This window comes from Bufo gargarizans, chromosome 6, assembly GCF_014858855.1.
Source record: "Bufo gargarizans isolate SCDJY-AF-19 chromosome 6, ASM1485885v1, whole genome shotgun sequence".
NCBI lineage: Eukaryota > Metazoa > Chordata > Amphibia > Anura > Bufonidae > Bufo > Bufo gargarizans.
Genome location: NC_058085.1, coordinates 351,276,562 through 351,299,845, shown reverse-complemented (window position 1 = coordinate 351,299,845; position 23,284 = coordinate 351,276,562). Strand labels below are relative to the sequence as shown.

At 45.6% G+C, this 23,284-nt stretch overlaps 1 protein-coding gene across 1 annotated transcript in view; it reads left to right on the top strand.

The window, feature by feature from the left end:
- LOC122942210 (alpha-2-macroglobulin-like protein 1) overlaps positions 1–23,284 on the top strand; it is a 273,571-nt gene that overhangs the window by 180,184 nt on the left and 70,103 nt on the right. The window contains exons 24-27 of the mRNA XM_044299709.1: positions 2,916–3,027; positions 9,843–9,993; positions 12,505–12,730; positions 16,147–16,273. Of these exons, the coding sequence (XP_044155644.1) occupies positions 2,916–3,027; positions 9,843–9,993; positions 12,505–12,730; positions 16,147–16,273 (616 nt within the window). The remainder of the gene's footprint in view (positions 1–2,915; positions 3,028–9,842; positions 9,994–12,504; positions 12,731–16,146; positions 16,274–23,284) is intronic.

Genomic DNA, 23,284 nt, shown 5'->3' with positions numbered 1-23,284 from the left:
TGACTCAGCGCGAGTATGCGAGCGCGTGGACCCAGATGCGGAAACGGAAGTCGCAGGAGACACCGGAGACAACCCTGGCCGCGGCGTCTTGTCACTCGCCTGGCCACTCTGTCCCCGGGACTCCGACGGTCCTCCCCTCCGATGTCCACGCGAACGCATCTCCGCACTGGCTCGCAAAGGGGTCAGCGCTGGTGCATCAGAGACACACATAACCTGTCCCGCAACTCCACGAGGACCCCTCTTGGTTCCCCTGGAGTGCAAAGCAGGTGAGGATCTTACAATAAGACCTCCACAGCACCCTGCCCCTTAATATAAGACCTCCACAGCACCCTGCCCCTTAACGGTGACCTCCTAACAGTGAAGAAAAATTGTTGAGTTGTTGGAAAAATGGTGTAACTGTGTATGTCAAGACTGAAGGACCTGCAAGTTTGTATTGGATAATAAGGGTCATGTGACTGTATAAATGGCAGTTAGTATGTGAGTGAAGCTGCAAGCTCATATTGGCTAATACATTTTTTGGGGGAATATCTCAGGAATGGTATAACCTAGAGATCTGAGGCCCGGTCTAAAACCTTCCCAAACACCTGATGTCCTGATTTACCTATGTGCCAAATTTGGTGCAGATCGGTCTAGTCGTTTGGCTGTGCATAAAAAAATGACAGAATTATATCTATATATATATATATATATATATATATATTTATATATTATATATATACTAGCTAAAAGATCCGGCTTCGCTCGGGTATATTTAGTCTATTTCATTTAATGTTTGTGTGTGTCGTTAAAAGATATCAACACTATCCACTATAGCAGTGACATCTACAGCACCCTGCCCCAAAACAGTGACCTCCACAGCCTCCCACCCCTTAACACTGCCCCCCCACAGTGCCCCATCCCATAAAATTGGACCTCCAAAGCAGCTCACCCCCTTAACTTTGACCTTTACAGTAGCCTTCCCCTTTAACAGTAACTTTCACAGCATACCACCCCCTTGACAGTGACCCCCCACAGGGGCCCACCCTCTTAACAGTGGCCTTTACTGGATGGGGGGGGGTGTCCTTTTGAACAGCTCACTGTACTATCTGAGTGAGTGCAGGGAGAAAGTCACCCTCCCTCCCACCTCTGCAGCTGACAGAAGTTGATTTTTACCTTCATTTTTTCAATCCCTGTCGGCTGAGGAGTGGAGGGGTGTGGCCTAACCACATCGGGGTGTGGCTTAGTGGGACCTAGAGGTTGATTTTTACCTTACGTTTTTCAATTCCCGTCAGTTCAGGAGTGGAAGGGGGCATGGTCTAAACAAGTCAGGGGTGTGGCTTCATGGGACCTGGGGGTGGGGTTTTAAGTCTTTTGAGGGAGGACACATTGTGGTAGGGGAGGTGTCTGGGCTCCTTCCTGCAAGAGTGAGGCCCCTCTGGGCACCTTATTGGCTCATTTGCATACAAAATAAACTGGATTTTCAGAGGATAAAAATATCTAATGCTGGCACATCTTGAAATAAGGTACTAAGTGCTATTAGGCCATGGCTTTATTTCAATAGCCATTATCTTTGTGACAGATTTTCTTTAAAGCTCTCCTACAGCAGTGAAGAAAAATGGCTGGGTTGTCATGAAAACCTGGAGTAAAACTGTGTATGTGAGGGCTGGAAACCTGTGAGTTTCCATTGGCTAATAAGGATCATGTTAACAAGCTTCTATTGGCTAATGCATTTTTTGGGGAATATCTCAGGAACGGTACATCCTAGAGAGCCGAGACCTGGTCTAAAACCTTCCCGGACACCTGATGTACCTGTGTGCCAAATTTCGTGATTGTAAATGCGACGGTACAGATTCCTTTAGCGGACATACAAACACACACACATACTCTCAGCTTTATATATTAGATATATCTCATATATATATAAAATGAATTTCTGTCTGTCTGGACGTTCTTTTTGCACGACCAAACGACTGGACCGATCTTCACAAAATTTGGCACACACGTACATCAGGTGGCCGGGAAGGACGTACCACTCCTGAGATATTCCCAAAAAATGACCCACGTTAGCCAATACAAGCCTGCAAGTCTTTCTCTTCAAATCCCAACTGCCATAAACACAGTTTTACTCCAGGTTTCCATAACAACCCAGCCATTTTTCTCTACTACTTAAAGGGGGGGCACTGCAGAGGTCGCTGTTATTAAAGGGGCAGGCACAGTGGAGGTCGCTGTTTTTTAAAGGGGCAGGCACTGTGGAGGTCACTGTTATTAAATAAGAGGGCACTGTGGCGGTCACTGTTATTAAAGGGGCAGTCACTGTGAAAGTCACTGTTAAAGTGGCAGCCACTGTGAAAGTCCCTGTTAAAGGGGTGTCACTGTGAAAAGTCATGTGAAAGGGGCGGTCACTGTGAAAGTCACTGTTAAAGGGGCGGTCACTGTGGAAGTCACTTTTAAAGGGGCGGTCACTGTGAAAGTCACTGTTAAAGGGAAGGTCACTGTGACAGTCACTGTTAAAGAAGTGGTCAATGCTAAAGGGATGGTCACTGTTAAAGGGGCGTGCACTGTGGAGGTCACTGTTAAAGGGGCAGGCACCGTGAAGGTCATTGTTAAAGGGGCGGGCACTGTGGAGCTCAATGTTAAAGGGGCGGCCACTGTGGAGGTCAATGTTAAAGAGGCGGGCACTGTGGAAGTCATTGTTAAAGGGGCGGGTACTGTAGAGGTCACCGTTATGGGTGAAACTGTCGATATCTTTTTACTACACACGGAAACATAAAATGAAATAGATAAAATATAAGCCGGGTCCTTCTGCTAATATATATATATATATATATATATATATATTATATTATATATATATATATATATATATATATACATATATATATATATATATATAAAATTTAATCTATTTTTCTTTGTCACTTTGTGTTTCCTCATAGGCCATGCGTTTAAAAATAATAACCACTGCACATATTAAGAAAACTGTAAAGTGTCATGATTTTGTAGTTACCAATGACAGAACATTTGAAAGAAATGTTCTTGTTGCTTCTGGTAAGTTACTAGTTACCTTTTTATATAAAATCTAGATAATGAGACACACTTGCATCCTCTATGAAATAATAATTCTAGATAATTACTAGGAACTTTGTCTATAACTTTCCTATGCTAGCGGAAGGGGAATGATTGTCAATGTATTCATGTCTGAGAGGAATAACAGAGGAACGGCACAAGCCCAAGCTCTAAGGAAACCCAGAATTAATACTACATGGAGAATACAAGTATTTATTACAGTAGACATGTCAGGAGTACGAATATTCGAATAGCGAATTTTAGAATAAATCGTTTTTATTGGCATTTTCTGTGAGTTGGCAAGTTAAGCCATAATTTACAATATTTCAAAGTATAACAATATATGCCTATGCTTGCTTATAGGACAATAGTATACAAATATAGATTGCATATTTGGTAAGGTCTGTAACAAATAGACCATAACATTGAGGGGTAAAGGGGGGGGGGCGGGGGGACACAGGGAGGAAAGAAGGGGTTGTGAGATAATCCCTATCACAGTCTACCCAAGTTTGAGGGACCTGTTTCCACTAGGCATTCATTGTTACCCTCACATCTCAGTGCGGGAATCTCTCAATAATTCAGGGGGAATAGTTGGAGTTATGGAGCCATGGATCCCAAGTGAGTAGCCTGGACTTAAGGGGGATAACAGTGGGAGGCATTAAGCTCTCATATCTACATGACTTGTTAACCTCTTGTATAACCTCTGCTATAGTCGGTGAAACCGATTGCTTCCAATAACGTGTAATAATCAGTTTAGCGCTAAGTAGGACATGTCCTACTATGTTCCTGCAGTCTGGGGGGATGTTATGTATACCCAAGAACAAGAGAGCCAGTTCAGGGCAAGGATCCATAACCTGGGCTAGTATCCCAGAAATCAGGTCAAAAACACTGTGCCAGTAAGGGGTGATTACGGGGCATGCCCATAGGATATGGAGTAAAGAACCTCTAGCTCCGCATTCTCTCCAGCAATTGGGGATGCAGGGTAGATTGTATTCAGTCTCTGTGGGGTGAAGTACAAGTGTAGGAGGGTCTTCAGCCCCGCTTTGTAGTGGGTAACACATTTGAAATTAGAAACCAGAAATCTGATAGCTGATAGCCCAATCTTCGTCTAGAAATGATTTCCCCAATTCCGTTCCCCATTTTTGTGGATGGGTAAAGTTTTGGCAAAAGTGGCTTTATCTCCTAAAACATCATACACATATCGCGTAGTATGTTTTTTAAAGAGGAACGGGAACTGGAATAGTCTCAATATGTCGGAATTTATTGAGGGTGGGTCTTGCGTAATCTTTGCAATAAAGTGTCTGATCCTAAGAAAGTTGTAGAATTCTGTATGCGGCAATGCGAATAAGCGGTGGAGAGAATCAAAGGGGAGGAGACAGCCATATGACAAGATTTGAGATATAGAAGTAATCCCTTTTTCCCGCCAATTTGTCAAGTTAATGTCAGGGATGGTTAGTTCCTGTGTTCTTATAGTGGCATGAGTTAGGAGGGTGGATTTCGCATCCTTCTGAACATTGTGAATTGTGGACCACAGGTTGCAAACATGCTTTATCGTAAGTAAATCACTGTGCGGCTGGGATGGGTCCCACAGTAGATGGATCAAGTAATCTTTTAAAGAAGCGTGCTTTATAGTGGATGATTCAATCTGGATCCAGGCTTTTGTGTCATCTGGGGTCCACCATTCCCGGGCGAAGGAAAGTGCTATTGCTCGGAAGTAGTCCCTAATATCAGGAAGGCCTAGTCCGCCAGCGTGCTTTTTCTTGGATAGTAATGCCCGTGCTACTCTAGGTTGGGTTGGGCCCCATATGTATTTACCCAAAGTCATCTGTGCTTTTTTGAAAAATGTCATAGGGATCGGGATTGGGAGGGCTCTAAATATGTATATAAACTTAGGAAGGGTCATCATTTGAAATGATGCCACGCTACCCACCCAGGATAATGCTTTCATAGAGAAGCTGTTAAGGTCGCTCAACATGGTATCTAGAAGGGGAAGGTAGTTTCTATTATAAAGTAGAGAGCAAGGAGAGGTAATCTTAACCCCTAAGAATGGGAGCTCTGATGTTTGCCAGTCTAAGTCATGAGAGGATTTTAAAGAGGCTACCTTTGCTAGTGGTATGTTAATAGGGAGAGCTTGAGATTTGGCATTGTTGATTTTATAGTAGGAGAGGGACCCATAGTGTGCGATCATTGTAAGGGCAGCGTCTAGTGAGTTACTGGGGTCGGTTAACGTGAGAATGATATCGTCCGCATAGAGTGTGATTTTGTGGGATCTGTTACCTATTTCCATTCCAGCTATTCAAGGTGAATTCCTAATAGATTCGCCAAGGGTTCCAGTGCCAGGACAAACAATAGAGGTGATAGGGGGCAACCCTGTCTGGATCCGTTAGTAATTTCAAATGGATCTGACACCACTCCATTAACCCAGACCTTTGCGGACGGAGAGGAATATAAGCTGTGAATAGTCTGTAGTATTTGCCATGAGAATCCCATTTGGCGGAGTGTAGAGAATGTGTAATCCCAGTGCAAGCGGTCAAATGCTTTTTCCGCATCTAATGTGATCACTAGCATTGGGAGGTTATGTATTTCAGCGCAATTAAATAAGTCTACAATCCGTCTAGTGTTGTCAGATGCTTGTCGGACAGACACAAACCCAGTTTGGTCAGGGTGGATCAGAGAAGGGAGGAGAGGAGCTAATCTATTGGCGATAATCTTGGCAAAGATTTTTATGTCGGAGTTAAGCAGTGAAATAGGGTGGAAATTCTGGGGTACACTAGGCACTTTGCCAGGTTTTGGGATAGTGACTATTAGTGCTTCCAACATGTCCGAGGGGAAAGAGTGTCCGCCCTGCACCGATTTAAACATCTCAAGCATGTAGGGAGCAAGAATATGCTGAAAGTGGCGATAGTATTCATTAGAGAGTCCATCGGGACCCAGGGATTTACCCATCTGGAGAGACATGACAACCTTATTAATTTCTGCGAGTGAGAATGGTGCATTGAGGGACTGTAATTGTGTTTGAGTGAGAGTAGGAAGAGTCGCCTGTGTGAGGAAGTTCTCTAGCAAGGTAGAGTAGTTGTAAGGAAGAGGAGTGCTATCTTTTAGGTTGTAAAGCGTCTGGAAATATATTTAAAATTGGTTGGCAATCTCACGGGGATCTGTCAGTTTTGCTTTATTTATGGGGTGGAGCAAATGTGATATTTTGGACTTCGCCTGTTGAGTTTTTAGTTGTTGCGCCAAAAGTCTACCCGCTTTATTGCTCTGAGAGTAGTATTTGGAACAAAGCCGTAGGAGAGATTTATGGTAGTTTTGGAAAAGTAGGCTACTAAGCTTATTCCGTGCTTCTCTAAGCTCAGTGGAACATTGAAAGGTAGGAGCGGGCTTGTTTATGGCCTCCAATTTAGCAATGTGTTCTAGGGTTTGTGTAATGTCTCGCTCTCTGAGCTTTCTTACAGTGGAGTTCAGTTTAATCAAAGAGCCTCGCATATACGCTTTGTGGGCCTGCCACAAGATAAACTTGTTCGAAACTGAGCCATTGTTAAACTGAAAGTATTCATTCAATTGTGTAGAAAGCTCTAATACATATTTTGGGTTGTTAAAGAGAAATGTGTTATTCCTCCAAATAGGGGGTCTTGTCGATTGAAACTGCTCCTCAAGGGTGATGGTAATCGGGGCATGATCTGACCATTTAATAAGGCCTATGTCAGTGGAAAGTGTATGAAGTAGAGCAGTGTGATCTACCATGTCTATTCGCGAGTAGGACATATGTATTGGGGAGAAAAAGGTAAAATCTTTTTCAAGGCTGTGCTGCATTCTCCATACGTCCGTAAGGCCCTCAGAGTGCAGGAAAGCAACAACCCCTGCATCTGGTCGCCTGGTAGGGGATGTGGAGTCAATAGTGGGGTGTAGGACGGTGTTAAAATCTCTGCAAAGGATTACCTTCCCTTGTTTGAGCTTATTCACATTGCGCATGAGTTTATGTAAAAAAGCCAACTGGTGGGAATTAGGGGCGTATAGGTTAACCAGTGTGTACGTAATGCTGTTAATAGAGCAAACTAGAATAATGTAACAACCTTGTGGGTCAATTTTGGACTTAATCGGAGTATATGCAACAGTGTTTTTGACTGCGATCAGGGTACCTCTCTTTTTCTTGTCACAGTGCGAATGCAGGATAGTAGGAAACAGGCGGTGGTGTACTCTTTCGGCGTCTGCTTGCAGTAAATGAGTTTCCTGTATACACAAAACATCAATGTTAGCTGTCAGAGCTTCTTTCCACATATAAGACCTTTTCTGAGGGCAGTTAAGGCCTTTAACATTAAGGGACATGATCTTGAGACCCATGATGTCAAAGGGAAACTGCTAATTCAACCTCTGGAGAGAGTGAGGGAATTCAATGTTTAGCGTTCAAAATCAATAAGACAGATTTGCAGGCACTGAAGGTTCTATAGTAGGAAAGAGAGTGAGGAGAGAGAGAGAGGGAGGGAAGAACAGCAATCAAAACAAATGAGACTGAGGTAACCGCCTAAGACTTAGTAGGTACTGAACAGGACGGAAATAACAGTAGAGGCAGAGACAGGGCGAAAGTTCAATTCTAGATTTGGAATAAACCAAAAGGATTAACGGTGACAGAGGACCTGCACCTAAACATGTAAATTACTGTTCCAACGCCCAGGTAGGGTAACACAGAGAGTCCCAGCATAATAGACAGAACAGTGTATCGCCACTACGGTAGTCCCCGTTTCCAGGTTTTCAGCTATAGGGGATAAACTCAGGGCATCAGCCCTCTGTCGAGTGTGGGGTAGCAGGAACTACGGTGGCAAGGTCAGCGTCCATATTACTGGAGGACAATGGAATCTGCCAGAGAAGGAGTAGTTGTTTCCCTTCTTCCAGGGTCTTGATGGCGTGCGTTTTTCCGTTCTTGCGGATGAGAATTTTTAGGGGGTAGCCCCATTTGGAGGGGAAGTCATTATCCCTGAGGGCAGTAGTAATAGGCTGTAGTGCTCTGCACTGGCGGAGGGTGACCATAGAAAGGTCTGTGTAGAGTTTAATCTTCTGGTATGGAGCAGGTAATAAGGACTTATTCCTCGCTGCCATCATGAGTGCTTCTTTGGTATGAAAGAAATGGATATGCGCTGAAGTATCACGCGGAATGTCAGGGCCAAGGTGTGGCGGTTTAGGAAGTCTGTGGGCCCTGTCAATGATCATATCAGGGATTAGGATCTGTGGCAACAGTGCCCTTATTAGCCCTTTCAGGTAAGTTTGCAGATCCTGGGGGGCAACATCTTCAGGAATACCCCTGAATTTTACATTGTTCTGTCGGGAACGGTCTTCCAGGTCTGCCATTTTCAACTTGACAGCTTCCAGCTCATCAGCCATGGCATTATGGTCACCAATTATAGCATTTTGTGATGCTGCAAATTCACCCATTTTCACTTCCACATGCTGCACCTTGTCCTCTGTGGTCTGCAGCCTGGCCGAGAGGGGGTTAATCAATCCAGCTATATCTGTCTGCAGGGAGGATTTCAGGGCTAATAACATATTTTTAAGAGAGTCCTCAGTAACTGGCTTATCTGAGGTGGGAAGCAATTGGAAGGGATCCAGGGGTGGAATATTGTGAGATGTGTACTCACTCAGCTGTGGATGGCCTCCGATATGCACGATGTGCGGCTGAGGATGCTGGAGCTGTTCCCGCCGCGCCATAGGACGGGCGCCATCTTGGATCCTATGCAGTGCTTGCCCTGGAGCTCTGGCCTCTTCTGGAGTCGGTGGAAGCTACGGAGGCGACACATGCAGCAGGTTAGTGCTGCCAGATACGTCCGGTGGGGAGGGAGAGCGGGCTGTGAGCACAGGGGACATCGTGCTGATAGGGGATCCTAGTGCCGCCTTGTCTGCTCCATCGGCGCCATCTTTAAATCTTCCCCAGTCAAAGTATCTCTCTAAGTTTCCGTCCTGCATTTTCTGTAAATGCTTTCTAGTTTTCCCCATAATGTCGGCGGAGGAGTAGTGCATCTGAGGGAGCCAGTAGATGCTGCTATGAGATGGATTAGGACGGGCAGGCAAGATTACAGTCGCTGAGGTGCAGGAGCTCTTCACTCAAGCGGCCATCTTGTTCGGCAGCCTAGCCACGCCCCCGAATAGCGAATTTTAATCGCAAATATCGGCATTTAAAGAATTCACAAATATTTAGAATATAGCGCTATATATTCGTAAAATTGAATATTAGTTTTTTTTTTTTTTAACACAGTACACATCAGGTGATCATCCCTCCCTTCTTCTAGCTTGTGGGCCATTGAGAAGGCTTTGTCACAGCTTAGCAACATCCCTAGCAGCCAATAGAATAGTTGCCTACCCCTTACTATATAAGAACCTCCCCAGCAGCTATTTTCTAAAGATTATTGCAGTTATGAAAGAGACAGCAGTGTCATTGCTGTGCTCTGTGCTTTGTGTTATTACATTAGACAGTTAACCTATATATACAGTACAGACAGACCAAAAGTGCACACTCTTGGCATTCTCTTGATGAGCTTCAAGAGGTAGTCATCTGAAATGCACAGGGAGCTCTTGGAAAAATAGTGATACACAACAAGCGCAGTACATTTTGCTTTATTTGGTTACGTTCCTCCCCACTCTATTAAATTTGTGCACAATTTCAGCAAGGCGGTCCTCAGTTGTGTACAGGTAGCCCTATATTTTCAAGGTCTGTTTTACAGGGCCAGTCAGTGACCTATATGATAGATATCCAATAATTGGCACTGGAGATTGTTGTTTTTTCTTATATCTTTGTATGTATTTATTTTAAGCAGCCCTTCCTGGACCCGCAGGCGCACCGCCTGTATTAAAAGATGTTGCAGTAGACGGCTCATCATCACAGCCAATACCAATGCCAGAAGAAAGTGAAAAAGTAAGAACAGATTTTCCTGAGACCTGGATTTGGGGACTTGTTGCTCTTGGGTAAGTTATCACAAGGAAACTGCACAGACATCTATTGATTTGAGCTGTTTTCTTCCCAAAAATAGAACCACGCAGGTCCACATGATGCACATAGTATTGCAGCTCAGCCACATTAACCTCAATTGTATGCAAAAATTGTCAGTTTTCATAATTAACAGAAAAATCTTTGTGAACTTTCAAACAATTAAGTTTTTTTCTTTGCTTGCATTAAAAATTAAAAGGACCTTTAGATTAAATGTTCTTTTTTTAGTTAGATATGCCTAATTTATTATTATTATTATTTTAGAATGGGACTGCTCCCGCTATAAAACAAAAAATTCCTGATGATTTTCAGACAAGATTGTCTTTTTAAAGGGTCACTATGGTGAAAACTTGTGATCTGTTATAGGGATTAGGGATGAGCGAACTCGAACTGTATAGTTCGGGTTCGTACCGAATTTTGGGGTGTCCGTGACACGGACCCGAACCCGGACATTTTCGTAAAAGTCCAGGTTCGGGTTCGGTGTTCGTCGCTTTCTTGGCGCGTTTGTGACGCTTTCTTGGCGCTTTTTGAAAGGCTGCAAAGCAGCCAATCAACAAGCGTCATACTACTTGCCCCAAGAGGCCGTCACAGCCATGCCTACTATTGGCATGGCTGTGATTGGCCAGAGCACCATGTGACCCAGCCTCTATTTAAGCTGGAGTCACATAGCGCCGCCCGTCACTCTGCTCTGATTAGTGTAGGGAGAGGTTGCGGCTGCGACAGTGGGGCGAGATTAGGCAGATTAACTTCTACAAAGGACTTGATTAATCGATCGATCTGCAGCTGTGCATCATTGAGCTGCTGAAATTCAATTGCTCACTGTTTTTAGGCTGCCCAGACCGTTTGTCAGTCACTTTTTTCTGGGGTGATCGGTGGCCATTTTGTGTCTTGTGGTGCGCCAGCACAAGCTGCGACCAAGTGCATTTAACCCTCAATGGTGTGGTTGTTTTTTGGCTAAAGCCTACATCAGGGTGAAGCTGTCATACCAAGTGCATTTAACCAGCAATAGTCTGTTTATTTTTTGGCCATATACTACATCAGGGGCAAGCTGCGCCTGTCACCAAGTGCATTTAACCCTCAATGGTGTGGTTGTTTTTCGGCTAAAGCCTACATCAGGGTGAAGCTGTCACACCAAGTGCATTTAACCAGCAATAGTCTGTTAATTTTTTGGCCATATACTAAATCAGGGGCAAGCTGCGCCCGTCACCAAGTGCATTTAACCAGCAATAGTCTGTTCATTTTTTGGCCATATACTACATCAGGGGCAAGCTGCGCCCGTCACCAAGTGCATTTAACCCTCAGTAGTGTGGTTGGTCAAGCTGTCACACCAAGTGCATTTAACCAGCAATAGTGTGGTTATTTTTTGGCCATATCCCAGTCTAATTCTGTCACTAAATCCATACCGGTCACCCAGCGCCTAAATACTAGGCCTCAAATTTATATCCCGCTAAATCTGTAGTTACCGCTGTACTGTTGTGGCTGGGCAAGTTATTTAGTGTCCGTCAAAGCACATTGTCTGTTACGGGACCTCTCTCCTCTGCCTGGGTGCTGGGCCTAAATTTATGAAAATGGACTGTTGCAGTGGTGGCTGACGTGAAGCCTGATTCTCTGCTATGACATGAGGACTGATTCTCTGCTGACATGAAGCCAGATTGTCTGTTGCGGGACCTCTCTCCTCTGCCTGGGTGCCGGGGCCTAAATATCTGAGAATGGACTGTTCCAGTGGTGGGTGACGGGAAGCCAGATTCTCTGCTATGGGACCTCTCTCCAATTGATATTGGTTAATTTTTATTTATTTTATTTTTATTTTTATTCATTTCCCTATCCACATTTGTTTGCAGGGGATTTACCTACACGTTGCTGCCTTTTGCAGCCCTCTAGCCCTTTCCTGGGCTGTTTTACAGCCGTTTTAGTGCCGAAAAGTTCGGGTCCCCATTGACTTCAATGGGGTTCGGGTTCGGGACGAAGTTCGGATCGGGTTCGGATCCCGAACCCGAACATTTTTCGGGAAGTTCGGCCGAACTTCTCGAACCCGAACATCCAGGTGTTCGCTCAACTCTAATAGGGATATATCAAAAGTTTAGATTAGTGAAGGTCTAAACCAGGCATCCTCAAACTGCGGCCCTCCAGCTGGTGCAAAACTGCAAATCCCAGCATGCCCAAACAGCCTACAGGCATCAGCCTACAGCAGGGCATTGTGGGAGTTGTAGTTTTGCGACAGCTGGAGGGCCGCAGTTTGAGGATGCCTGGTCTAAACTATGAGATTGGATACAATTAGTGTTGGTCGAGCACCAAAGTGCTTGTGTGCTCTGGTGCTCGAGACGAACACTTACCGATGCTCGGCAGTGCAGAGTTAGCTTGGTGGGAACATTAACATCATTATTAATGGGATAGTTGTAAGGTGAGCAATAAAAAAAAGACGGATAACCCCTTTAAATCAATTGCAAAAGTATTACTGGAAAACAAGTCTGGTTTCTTGCTTTATCTAGAGAATCTGGAAGAACTGAAATCCATCATAAGGCTCCGGATACCATCACTGACTGGAATGCAGGAGCCGTATGTATGGGACCCAGTGGATTTGGCCTCTCTCCATCATCCTCGTTAAGAGTTTTCCAGTCATTCTTTGTCGAACTTACCCTCCCGTACGCTGTTGTTAAAGGAGAGTCATTTATTGTTAAAGCCTCAGTCTTTAACTACCTGAAACAATGTATAAAGGTAAACAACGTAACAGTCTACAATGTATTATAAACATGTTCTCTTAAAGTGCAAGGGTTAACTATGCCAAAGAAAGGCAGGCCCAAAATCCAGTACCAGAGCAATGATTCTGAGGGCCAACTAATTGTAGCTACATGAAATAAAGCCTATATTTTTGTTTTTATAATTTTCGATTTATTATTTGCTACATAGTTACATAGTTACGGTTGAAAAAAAACATAAGTACATCAAGTTCAACCAAGGGATAGGTGGGGACGCGAATCCCAGAAGTAAATGAAACTAAGATTTCTACACATTTTCATAAGCATTAATGTTGTTTACTTTTAATAATTCATCTAAACTGTCCACTGTTCCTGCTGTGACCACATCCTGAGGAAGTCTATTCCACAGCTTCACCGTTCTTACAGTAAAGACGTTTTGACGCTTTTGGAGACTGAACTTTATCTTCTCCAGTCGGAGGCAGTGCACCTTTGTCTTTTGAGTGCATTTTACATGAAACTGTTTTTCACCGTATTATTTGTATAGCCCATATATATATTTGTATAGGTCAATCATGTCTCCCCTTAGACGTCTCTTCTCAAGACTAAATAAATTCAATTAATTTAAATCTTTTTTCAAAACTAAGACCCTCCGTGCCCCTTATCAGTTTAGTTGCTCTTCTCTGTACATTTTTCAGCTGCAGTGCATCCTTTCTATGGACTGGTGCCCAGAACTGAACTGCATATTCCAGATAAGGCTGCACCAACGCTTTGTAAAGTGGTAGTATTACATCCCTGCCCCGCGAGTCCATGCCTCGTTTAATGTATGACAATATCCTGGTGGCCTTAGAAGCGGCTGATTGACATTGAATGCTGTTATTCAATCTATGATCTACAAGGACACCCAAATCCTTCTATATAAGTGACTCCCCCAGTGTTACATCCCCTAGGACATATGAAGCACAGAGACTATTACTACCAAGATGCATAACTTTACATTTATCCATATTGAACCTCATTTGCCAAGTTAATGCCCAATCACTGAGTGTTCAAGTCAGCTTGTAGTTTATGGACATCTTTCATAGACTATATAGTACTGCATAGCTTGGTGTTATCTGCAAAAAAAGAAATGGTGGTACTAATCCCGTCCTCGATATTATTAATAAATAAATTGAATAATATAGGGCCCAGCACTAAACCTTGGGGTACACCACTTATGACCCAGGACCATTCGGAATAGAAATCATTAACCACAACTCTCTGGACACGATCCTTCAGCCTGTTTTCAGTCCAATTACAAACTATACTTTCCAAGCCTATAGACCTTGCTTTACCTATTAAGCGACTACGAGGGACAGTATCAAAAGCCTTTGCAAAATTCAGAAACACTACATCCACAGCCGCCCCTCTGTCCAGGCTTCTACTCACTTCCTCATAAAAACAAATCAGGTTAGTCTGACAACTTCTGTCCTTGGTAAACCCATGTTGGTTATCACCTATAATATTATTTACAGTCACATACACCTGTATATAGTCCCTTAAGAGTCTTTCAAACATTTTTCCCGCAACAGAAGTTAAACTAACTGGTCTATAATTACCTATGGAGAACCTAGATCTTTTTTTGAATATGGGGACCACATTTGCCTTGCACCAATCACTTGGCACTGTACCAGTACCTACAGAATCTTTAAAAATTATAATTGATAAATTGAGTATATTACTGGATGTACTAACAGTCCTGGCACCATCAATATCAGCTCCTTTCTCTTCTTTTGTATATACAGAGCTAAAAAAAATATTTAATAACTCTTAAATTAAAACCTTTTCCTTATGTTCAGTTACTATACCCCTTTACCGTTATTTAGGAGACCTACCTACTAATACCTTGTTTTTTTTAGCATTTATATATTTAAATAATTTTTTATGGATTTTCTTTGCTCTCTTTTGTTACCTGTTGTTCGTTTTGTATTTTTGTTGTTTTTATCTCCCTTTTAACAGATTTAATTAAGTCCTTTGTAAACTTCAAAGGCTACAGCTAACCCTCAAATTTGTATATTTTAAATGCGCTTTTTTAAACATTTATCGCCCTTTTTACAGTAGCTGAAAGCCATGGGGGTTTAATTTTAGCTGTTTATACTTGTTACCTACAGTAATAAATTGTGTAGTGTACCGTAATTACTCAATGTTGATTTAAAGCTCTCCCATTATCCTCAGTATTATTAGGTGAAAATTAGACTTTTTTGAGTTTTCTTTTCATAGTTCAGGGAGAATATAAATATATTGTGGTCGCTATTACATGCAGTGTGTCTCAAACAGTAACGTTTCCAACTAGTTCTGCATCATTGCAAATTATTAGCATCGCCCCTAATGTGATCTTCTACAAACTGGCCCATAAAGTGGTCTTGCAGCAAGTTGAGGAATCTTCTCCCCTTTGCGGTTGAGGCAGAACCATGACCCCAGTCAATGTTTGGAAAGTTAAAATCTCACATTATGACCAATGTATCAGCCTATGCAGCCCTCTGTATTTGGTTTTACAGTTGAACTTCTATCTTCTCTGTGATGTTGGGGGTCTATATATTGTACCAAGTATAATTTTTTCTGTATTTATATCCCTTTTGTTGTGGAAATTTTATTATGCGGACATTTTTTAACTCACACACATCCTAAAAAAAAAAGGTCCGCATAATAAAATTTCCACAACACTTTGTAATTCCACCCTTAAGGTTTCAACATCCTCACCATCTTCACTCACAATTTCCTCTTTCACACTCACCTTCATATGACTCCACACATACAAGCACACGCCACCACCTTTCCGCCTTTTCTATTGACCCTGTCTTTTCTGAATAGTGTAAAACCCTGAATATTAACATCCCAGTCATGTGAGGACTCCAACCATGCCTCAGCTACACCAACTACGTCTATGTGTTCCTCCAGTACCATAGCTCTTAGTAATCCCATTTTTCTTGCTAGACTTCTGGCATTTGTGAAAATACATTTTAAATTACTATTTAATTTCTCACATTCAGTTCCTGTAAAGTGAATGTCTGTGATTTAGTGGGTACCTAGGTTGATATTGTTGATATGTAACAGGTCCATGTTGTCAGCAGCTCTATTTTTCATCCGTGTACAGTTTTGCCCAGTCACCTCCCTACTTTCCTCACTAAATCCCCACTGTCCCCTCCTATATCCCACTCTCTATCTACACTATCTAACCCCTTATTAGTATGAGCCCCCTCCCTCCTCCAGATCTTAGTTTAAATGCTCCTCCAGCTAGCCATTTTCTTACCCAGAGCAGATGCACCCTTCCAGTTCGTCACTACTGTAGAGTCTGTAGCCGACAGAGAAGTCAGCCCAGTTCTTCATGAACCCAAACCCGTCCAGATACAGCTTTCATTGTATATATTATACTCATTATCTTCAAACCCTTATTTGCAGGTGCAAACCACCTTGCAGACTACTGATGAGTTACAAGAGAAGCCTTGTGCTGAGTGTGAATATAGCAGTTGTATCTGGGCAGAGGAGAGCAAAACTTTCTACTGGAACATGAAAGCCTCCAAACTAGGTATGACTAAGTCTGAGAATATACTTGTTAAATGGTTTATCAAGCCAATTAACTATTTTTAAATGCTGCAACTGGTGTAAAATAATAAAATACATACATTTATATTTTTTTTATTTTACACTATGGTATGTATATCAGGTGCTGCAATCATGTATGAACGCTGCCTCTGAGGGGGTTCAATGACAGGGGCGGCGCAAACACCGCTCCCTGTCATTGCATCCACTACTTACAAAGAAATGCACTTTGTGACTAAGTATCTTGTCACAAAGCAATTTTTTTTGTAAAATTCTGCGAAACAGCCGAATCAAATTTTCTAATACTTTGCTCATCTCTAAAAATAAGTCATGCTTCACTATTTCAATTGTTTTTATTCTTCTTGAACCCCATCAATCTCTGTTCCTGGCCCCTCTTGACAAAGAACTGAATGCTCAGCCAGTCTCTAGCTGCAGAGGTGACCCATCTCAGCCAGTGTTTGACTGAGCAGTCATTTCATGTTTGTCAGGCGGGACCAGGAAGCAGAGACCAATGAGGGACTGGGAAGCATAGGAACAGTAGTGGTGAGGGATCAGGGAGAGGAGTGTAGCCTATTTTAATATTTGAAACTATACTCAGCCTTTAAAAAAAAATACAAAATATTGGACGTACAACCCGCTGTTTTTCAGCTTCTATCTTATGACCACAACACCTGGATGCATGCTTCTGAACTGAACATAAATCACTGTAGGACAACAATTTAGCCAGATGCAGTACATTAATTTTTGCATTAATTTGACTGAACAACAGAAATGGCCTTTTTATATTTAGCTTTAAAGGGGTTGTCTTAAGTAGGAAACTCCTGTCCATATGCATATTAGGACATGTGGACATCACAGAGGAGGATTTCCCCTCGTTTAGAAAAAAAGGCCCATTCATTTCAATGGATGCTATATAATACTATTGCAGATGTGTCTACCCTTACATTTCCACACATTTTGTTAATTACCATGCCTAGCAAAGTAATGCTATTTTCTTTTCTAGTTAGGCTCATGCCAGTTATCTCAGAATGTTTAGAGGTAGGAGGAAAGGTGATGAAAGCCATATCTCTAGCACAGATGAGCAAATTTCTCGAAATTCATGTATTCTGATTTATGGTAGAGGCTAAAGGAAACTGACGAGGAGGAGCACCTAAACCCTTGTCCTAAGCTGGCTGAGTTGTGCCGGGACCCAGGAGCGTGGGTAAGCCTAGAAGTGGGCATACCCTAGAGGGAACTGAGGGAAAAAAGGGGGGTGGGTGTAATCCGGAAGCGCCCAGAGGAGACGGGGGCCGGCGCTTAAGAGAGGGCAGACGCCCCTCCCACAAATCCTGTCTGACATGTCAGCCTTCTAACTTGTGGTGGAGGCTAAAGGCAACTGACGAGGAGGAGCACCTAAAACCTTGTCTTAAGCTGGCTGAGTTGTGCCGGGAGCCAGGAGCGTGGGTAAGCCTAGAAGTGGGCAAAAAAAGAGCGAGGAGACTGGAAAGTGTGAAAACCATTTAATATGCCTTCACAGCACGAGGTTACAAAAAGCCTGGGATATTTCGACATTTGGGTTAGGAATGTACCTGGCAAAACAAGAGGACCGCCACCGCCCCATATTTTTGATTACGTGGTCCGGGACCCTGTTTTTGGAAGCCGCCGAAGCCACCCCAATTTGGAACGAATGACTGGTGATGGTGAGAGGGTTATACCTGAGGCCTGCCACCAAGGTCCTGATCCCCCGCCTGGATTGTGGAGCATGGAGCAGTGCTGGATCCTCGCTAAATATAGTTTAATGGTATTGCATGAAAGCTTGCGGTGGAGATGGCAATGGGTGATAAAAGCCAATAAGTAGGGTATATCATCCAGAGTACCTTGCGGGTGAGACCTGCAAAATAACTTATACATTTTGAGGCTGGCTTGGTAATTCCTGGTGGTGTTGGGGGAGAGAGAATGTTGAAGTAGGTTCCTGGCGTGTGAGAGAAGGGATTCTAATCCATCACCAGGGAATTGAAGGATGGGGGTGGGGACCCCGTGGGATCTGCTTCTGGCATCACCTGGAAAGAAAGGGGGAAATTAAAGCGGGACAGAGCATCTGCGGCTACGTTCTCAGCCCCTGGAATGTGGTTACAAAATATATGAAAATTATGGGACAGGGAGAGCCACACTAACTTGCGGAGAAGGGACATTATCTTGAGGGATTTTTCCCTTCCTTTCAAAATAATGTTGACCAGAGCAAGATTATCGTGACAAACATGACGGACGCATTAGCCCACGGGTGTCCCCACACTTGATCGGCCGCCACTACAGGATAAAGCTCCAGCAGGGAAGAGGAGCTCACACCTTCGGGATCCGACCGGACTTCATTGGGCCACTGGCCAGCCATCCAATGGGTCCCAAGGATGGCAGCGAACCCGCGGGATGTAGCCGCATCAGAAAAAATGGTGGGGGATGATGGCCCCCAAGAAGGTGCAAAGAGGGAAACGCAGTTCCACCGGGACAGGAATAGTGACCACATGGCCAAGTCCGCCATGGCATGGGTGTCCAGATGGACGATGCTGTCCTGGTTGGGAGCTGAAGGCAGAAACTGGAGCAGCCTGGAGATGAACGCCCTGCCCTGTGGCATAATCCTGGAGGTGAAATTGAGCCGCCCCAACAAAGATTGAAGCTCAACCCTGGAAAAGAAGCCCGAGGACATGGCGTGAGAAATCACTGCCCGGCAGATGGCAAGCTTCTCTTCCGGGAGGCTGGCCTCCATCCGGATGGAATCTAGGTTGATGCTCAGGAACATGACCCTAGTGGCGGGACCCTCATTCTTGGCGTGGGCCACCGGAACCTGTAGACTAGAGAAAATTTGGAGCAGAGTATCCAGGTTGCCTGACCCGCCATGTGGACCCTCGATGATCAGGAAATCATCAAGGTAATGGATGATGGTAGGCAAACCACCATGATGAAGGAGGATCCAATGCAAAGCTTTGGCAAATTGGTCAAACAACCATGGACTACTCTTGGACCCAAACGTGATCCTGTTCGCAAAGTAATAGCGACCAGCCCGCTTGAGTCCATAATACCCCCATAGTTGTGGTTGGACAGGAAGGAGCTTGAAGGCATCGCCAATATCCGCCTTTGCCAACCAAGAACCCCTGCCAGAGAGCACGATGGACTTAATTGCCTCATCAATAGAGGAATATTGCATTGAGAACTCCTCCGATGGAATGAGAGAATTGAGACGAGGAGCGGAAAGATCATAAATCAAGCGCTTTTTATTGGAAGATGTTTTAGAGACCAGACCAATCAGATTGATAAGCCAGAAAGGGAAGGGGATAACATCAAGCGGGCCAATGAGGAACCCCTTAGCGACCTCCGACAGGAGCAACTCCTCAACTGCCACCGGGTCTCCAGTGGCAGACTGCAAGTTGCTGCCCTCCCAAGAGGTCTGAGGAAGGGCAATGAGGCCTGTGTGGAAGCCTTCCGTGAACCCGGACAACAGGAACTGGACGAACCCCCTGTTGGGATGGTCCTGCAGAAGGACACTGAGTAGCTCAACATTAATGTTGGCTAGTCAGCACTGCTTGACCGACCTCTTGAGACAGGCAGAACGAGGATGAGCCCTGAAACACGAAGAGCAGATGTGGAGAGCCCTGCAGCTGTTGAAGGCTCATCTGCCCGCATTGAAATTATTACAGACCTGGCTCCTACCCAGGTACACTATAGGGCGACCAAGCTTGTCCACCCCGGAGGTGCCCGGTTGGGAGGCCGAGGGTCCGGGCAGGGACCTAGCCTGGACGGGGTTGATAGTGTTGGTACACCAGTTGGAGGAGTGGAATATAGACTGGCATATGGTACACAAAGGAGCCCTGAGGCCCGCAAAGTGGCGGCAGAATAGCTCCATATCGATGTTGGCCCAATTGGTGATGAACTGGAACTGGACCAGCGCAGCCTTTGCTGAGAAGGAGCGGTGATAGTCATAGAACGACGAGCCACCATACTTATGACCAAGTTCGGTGACGAGGTACAGGTAGTTATCGAACTCTTCCCTTCTTGCGGGCTGGGCTGAACAAAGGATGTCCCTGAAAAGGCTAAAAGTCAGCACAAACTCGGGGATTGAGAGCTTCCTATTGAGTCGCGCGTCCTTGGCCCTGAGCACGAGTGAAACATCGCCACAGTTGACCACCCTGTTCTCGGGCACGTCTTGAGAGGCGATGAGAATGGATGCCAAGTTAATGTCCTTCCCTGCCAGAATGTCTTTTCTGATACAGTCGGGAATGAAATGCGACGGCGTCACCTGGGGGCTGAGCCCGGGCGTACCTGAGGAAAAGACCTGCAACGCCATGGGAACCACCAAAGGGTTTAATGCCTGGGGGGGGGGGCGTGGGGGCTCGAGATTCCAGCACCGTCACCCTGGACTGTACGTCCGCTACCAAGCTGACCAGGAAGTCGATGGTAGCCTGTAGCTGGGACAGTGACCTCTGGATGGATGTAAACCCCGACTGGACACCAGACGGACTTGGGCTGGTCATCAGTAGCTTATATAATTCGCCTTACGAACGGAGGCCGGGTGTGGAATCCCTCTCCTGTTGAGTTCCGCCACCAGCTTCGGGATCGTCCAACTTCTCAAGAACATTGGGCCAGACTGGCCTGACACCGAAGACTCTGGAACTGACATGGCATCATCCATATCCAAGGCCCGTGACATGCTTGGACCTGTAGAGGAAAAGACACCCCTGGATGACAAAGTCTGTATGGGAGGTAGAACGATTGGAGCCGTAAGGAGAGAGGCCTGGGGAAACCTGGAAACGTACCTGAAATTGCTGGAAAAAGCCTGAAAAGACGTATAACGAACCCGAACCTGGGCAACGTGTCGGACGAAGTTGCCGGCTATAACCTAGAAGAAAAAAGGGAGAACATGCAGACTGACCGGGGACCAGACGGTACTGGTCGATGAACAAAAACTCCCGCGTGTCGGGAACGAGTGAGCGTAGGCAGCTAGGGTGTGTGGAAGGTAAAGAATGGGCGGACTGGCCATGAATGGAAGAAACTACCCCGCAGGCGACAGGAGTAACTGAACCAGCGATCACTACACCCTGGGGGACCGAAGCTGCGACTGGGGGGCCCTAAAGAGAGATTTGAGCGAAGACCCGTGGAGCCTAGGTGACCCGAGGTGAGGATGGACGGACGATCTGAAGAAGGGAGATGAGTGAATGCAGCCAGCCTGAGCGAACGGGGTGTGCCTAGCTGAGGGGCGAGAAATAAGGACCTGACCAAACCCGGAAGTGCGGAACCGAGGTGAGAATAGCAGGAGTGACGACGGACGGAGCCTGAGTGAACCAGGGGAATTGACACGATGTGGACTCAGAAATACTTACCCACGTGGCCAGGTGGCGGACAGCCGAGAAGAGTGGACAAGGCTTCGGCGGACCCGGAAGATGACAGCCAGAACCTGGACGAACCTATGCAATGGTGAACCTGGGAGAACCAGGACAGGTGAGATACGCATAGACAGACCGGACCTGGATGTAGCAAGCTGACAAGTTGAACAAAGGCTGGGCGAACCAGGGTGAGACTAATAGCGAGAGACGGGGCCTCGCAACCAGCCAAACTGGAGCGGACCAGACCAGGGTGCGCTGGAAGGAGGTGTCATCGCAGGGGACTGAGACTGCGGAACTTAAACACAGGAGGACAAGAACCGGATGAGGCGGAAGGACGAGACAAACAGAGAGGACAAGCCTAGGCGATCCAGGCAGATAGAGGTAGAACGAGCCTGGGCGATCCAGGTGGACAGAGGTAGAACGAGCCTGGGTGATCCAGGCGGACAGAGGTAGAACGAGCCTGGGCGATCCAGGCGGACAGAGGTAGAACGAGCCTGGGCGATCCAGGCGGACAGAGGTAGAACGATCCTGGGCGATCCAGGCGGACAGAGGTAGAACAAGCCTGGCGATCCAGGCGGACAGAGGTAGAACGAGCCTGGGCGATCCAGGCGGACAGAGGTAGAATGAGCCTGGGCGATCCAGGCGGACAGAGGTAGAACGAGCCTGGGCGATCCAGGTGGACAGAGGTAGAACGAGCCTGGGCGATCCAGGCGGACAGAGGTAGAATGAGCCTGGGCGATCCAGGCGGACAGAGGTAGAACGAGCCTGGGCGATCCAGGTGGACAGAGGTAGAACGAGCCTGGGCGATCCAGGCGGACAGAGGTAGACAGACAGGATGACCCCCAAACCACTACACGAACCGGCGGACAGACTGCCACATGATGAAACCCACAGCAAGTGAACCATTCAAAGGCCAGGCCTGACCTGTTGACAGATACAATGATGCAAACCAAGAAGACTGAGAGGGGGAAAAGAGTATATGACGAACAATACGGCCACAACATGATCCCCAGGCCGACCGGCCATAATCTGAAAAAACTGCCTAGCTGTGCTCTGGAACATGGGGGTAACCCTGCACCAGCTGGCAGATTGACAAACAGGACCAGGCGGAACATGGGACCATGCCAGAGCCGTAAAGGCCGTGAGCGCACCGCACGGGAACCACAGACAGCCGAAACAAGTGGCGAACTAATATCCCAAGTGTGTTAAAATAATCATCCAGAAACACCATATGCTTGGCCGTGATCGAAACACCTACATGATGTACAAATAAAGAGCGTATGCTGTGACGGAAGGTATGGCTGGCAGGAGATGATTGAATGTACAGAAACTGGCAACAGGCTGCTGGGAGAGAACAGGGCGACCCTGATTTTTTCAGATAACAATTTGAAGACATGAGGTTATGGACAAATGTTATGCAGGGGTTAATACAATCGTGTGTGGAGCTGACAACCAGAAGTGATTATTGCATAATTCCTAGCCATAGGCCTCATGGGACCTTCACATACAGGATTGCCGCTGCTAGGAGAGCAGATGCGGATGCCGGCTGAAGGCAACTAGGTGAAGTGGAGGAACGAGGACAGGAGACTCACCCGACCTGTCGCAGACGAGGGAGGCGATGTAGGGGCGGCGAGCAGACCACTGAG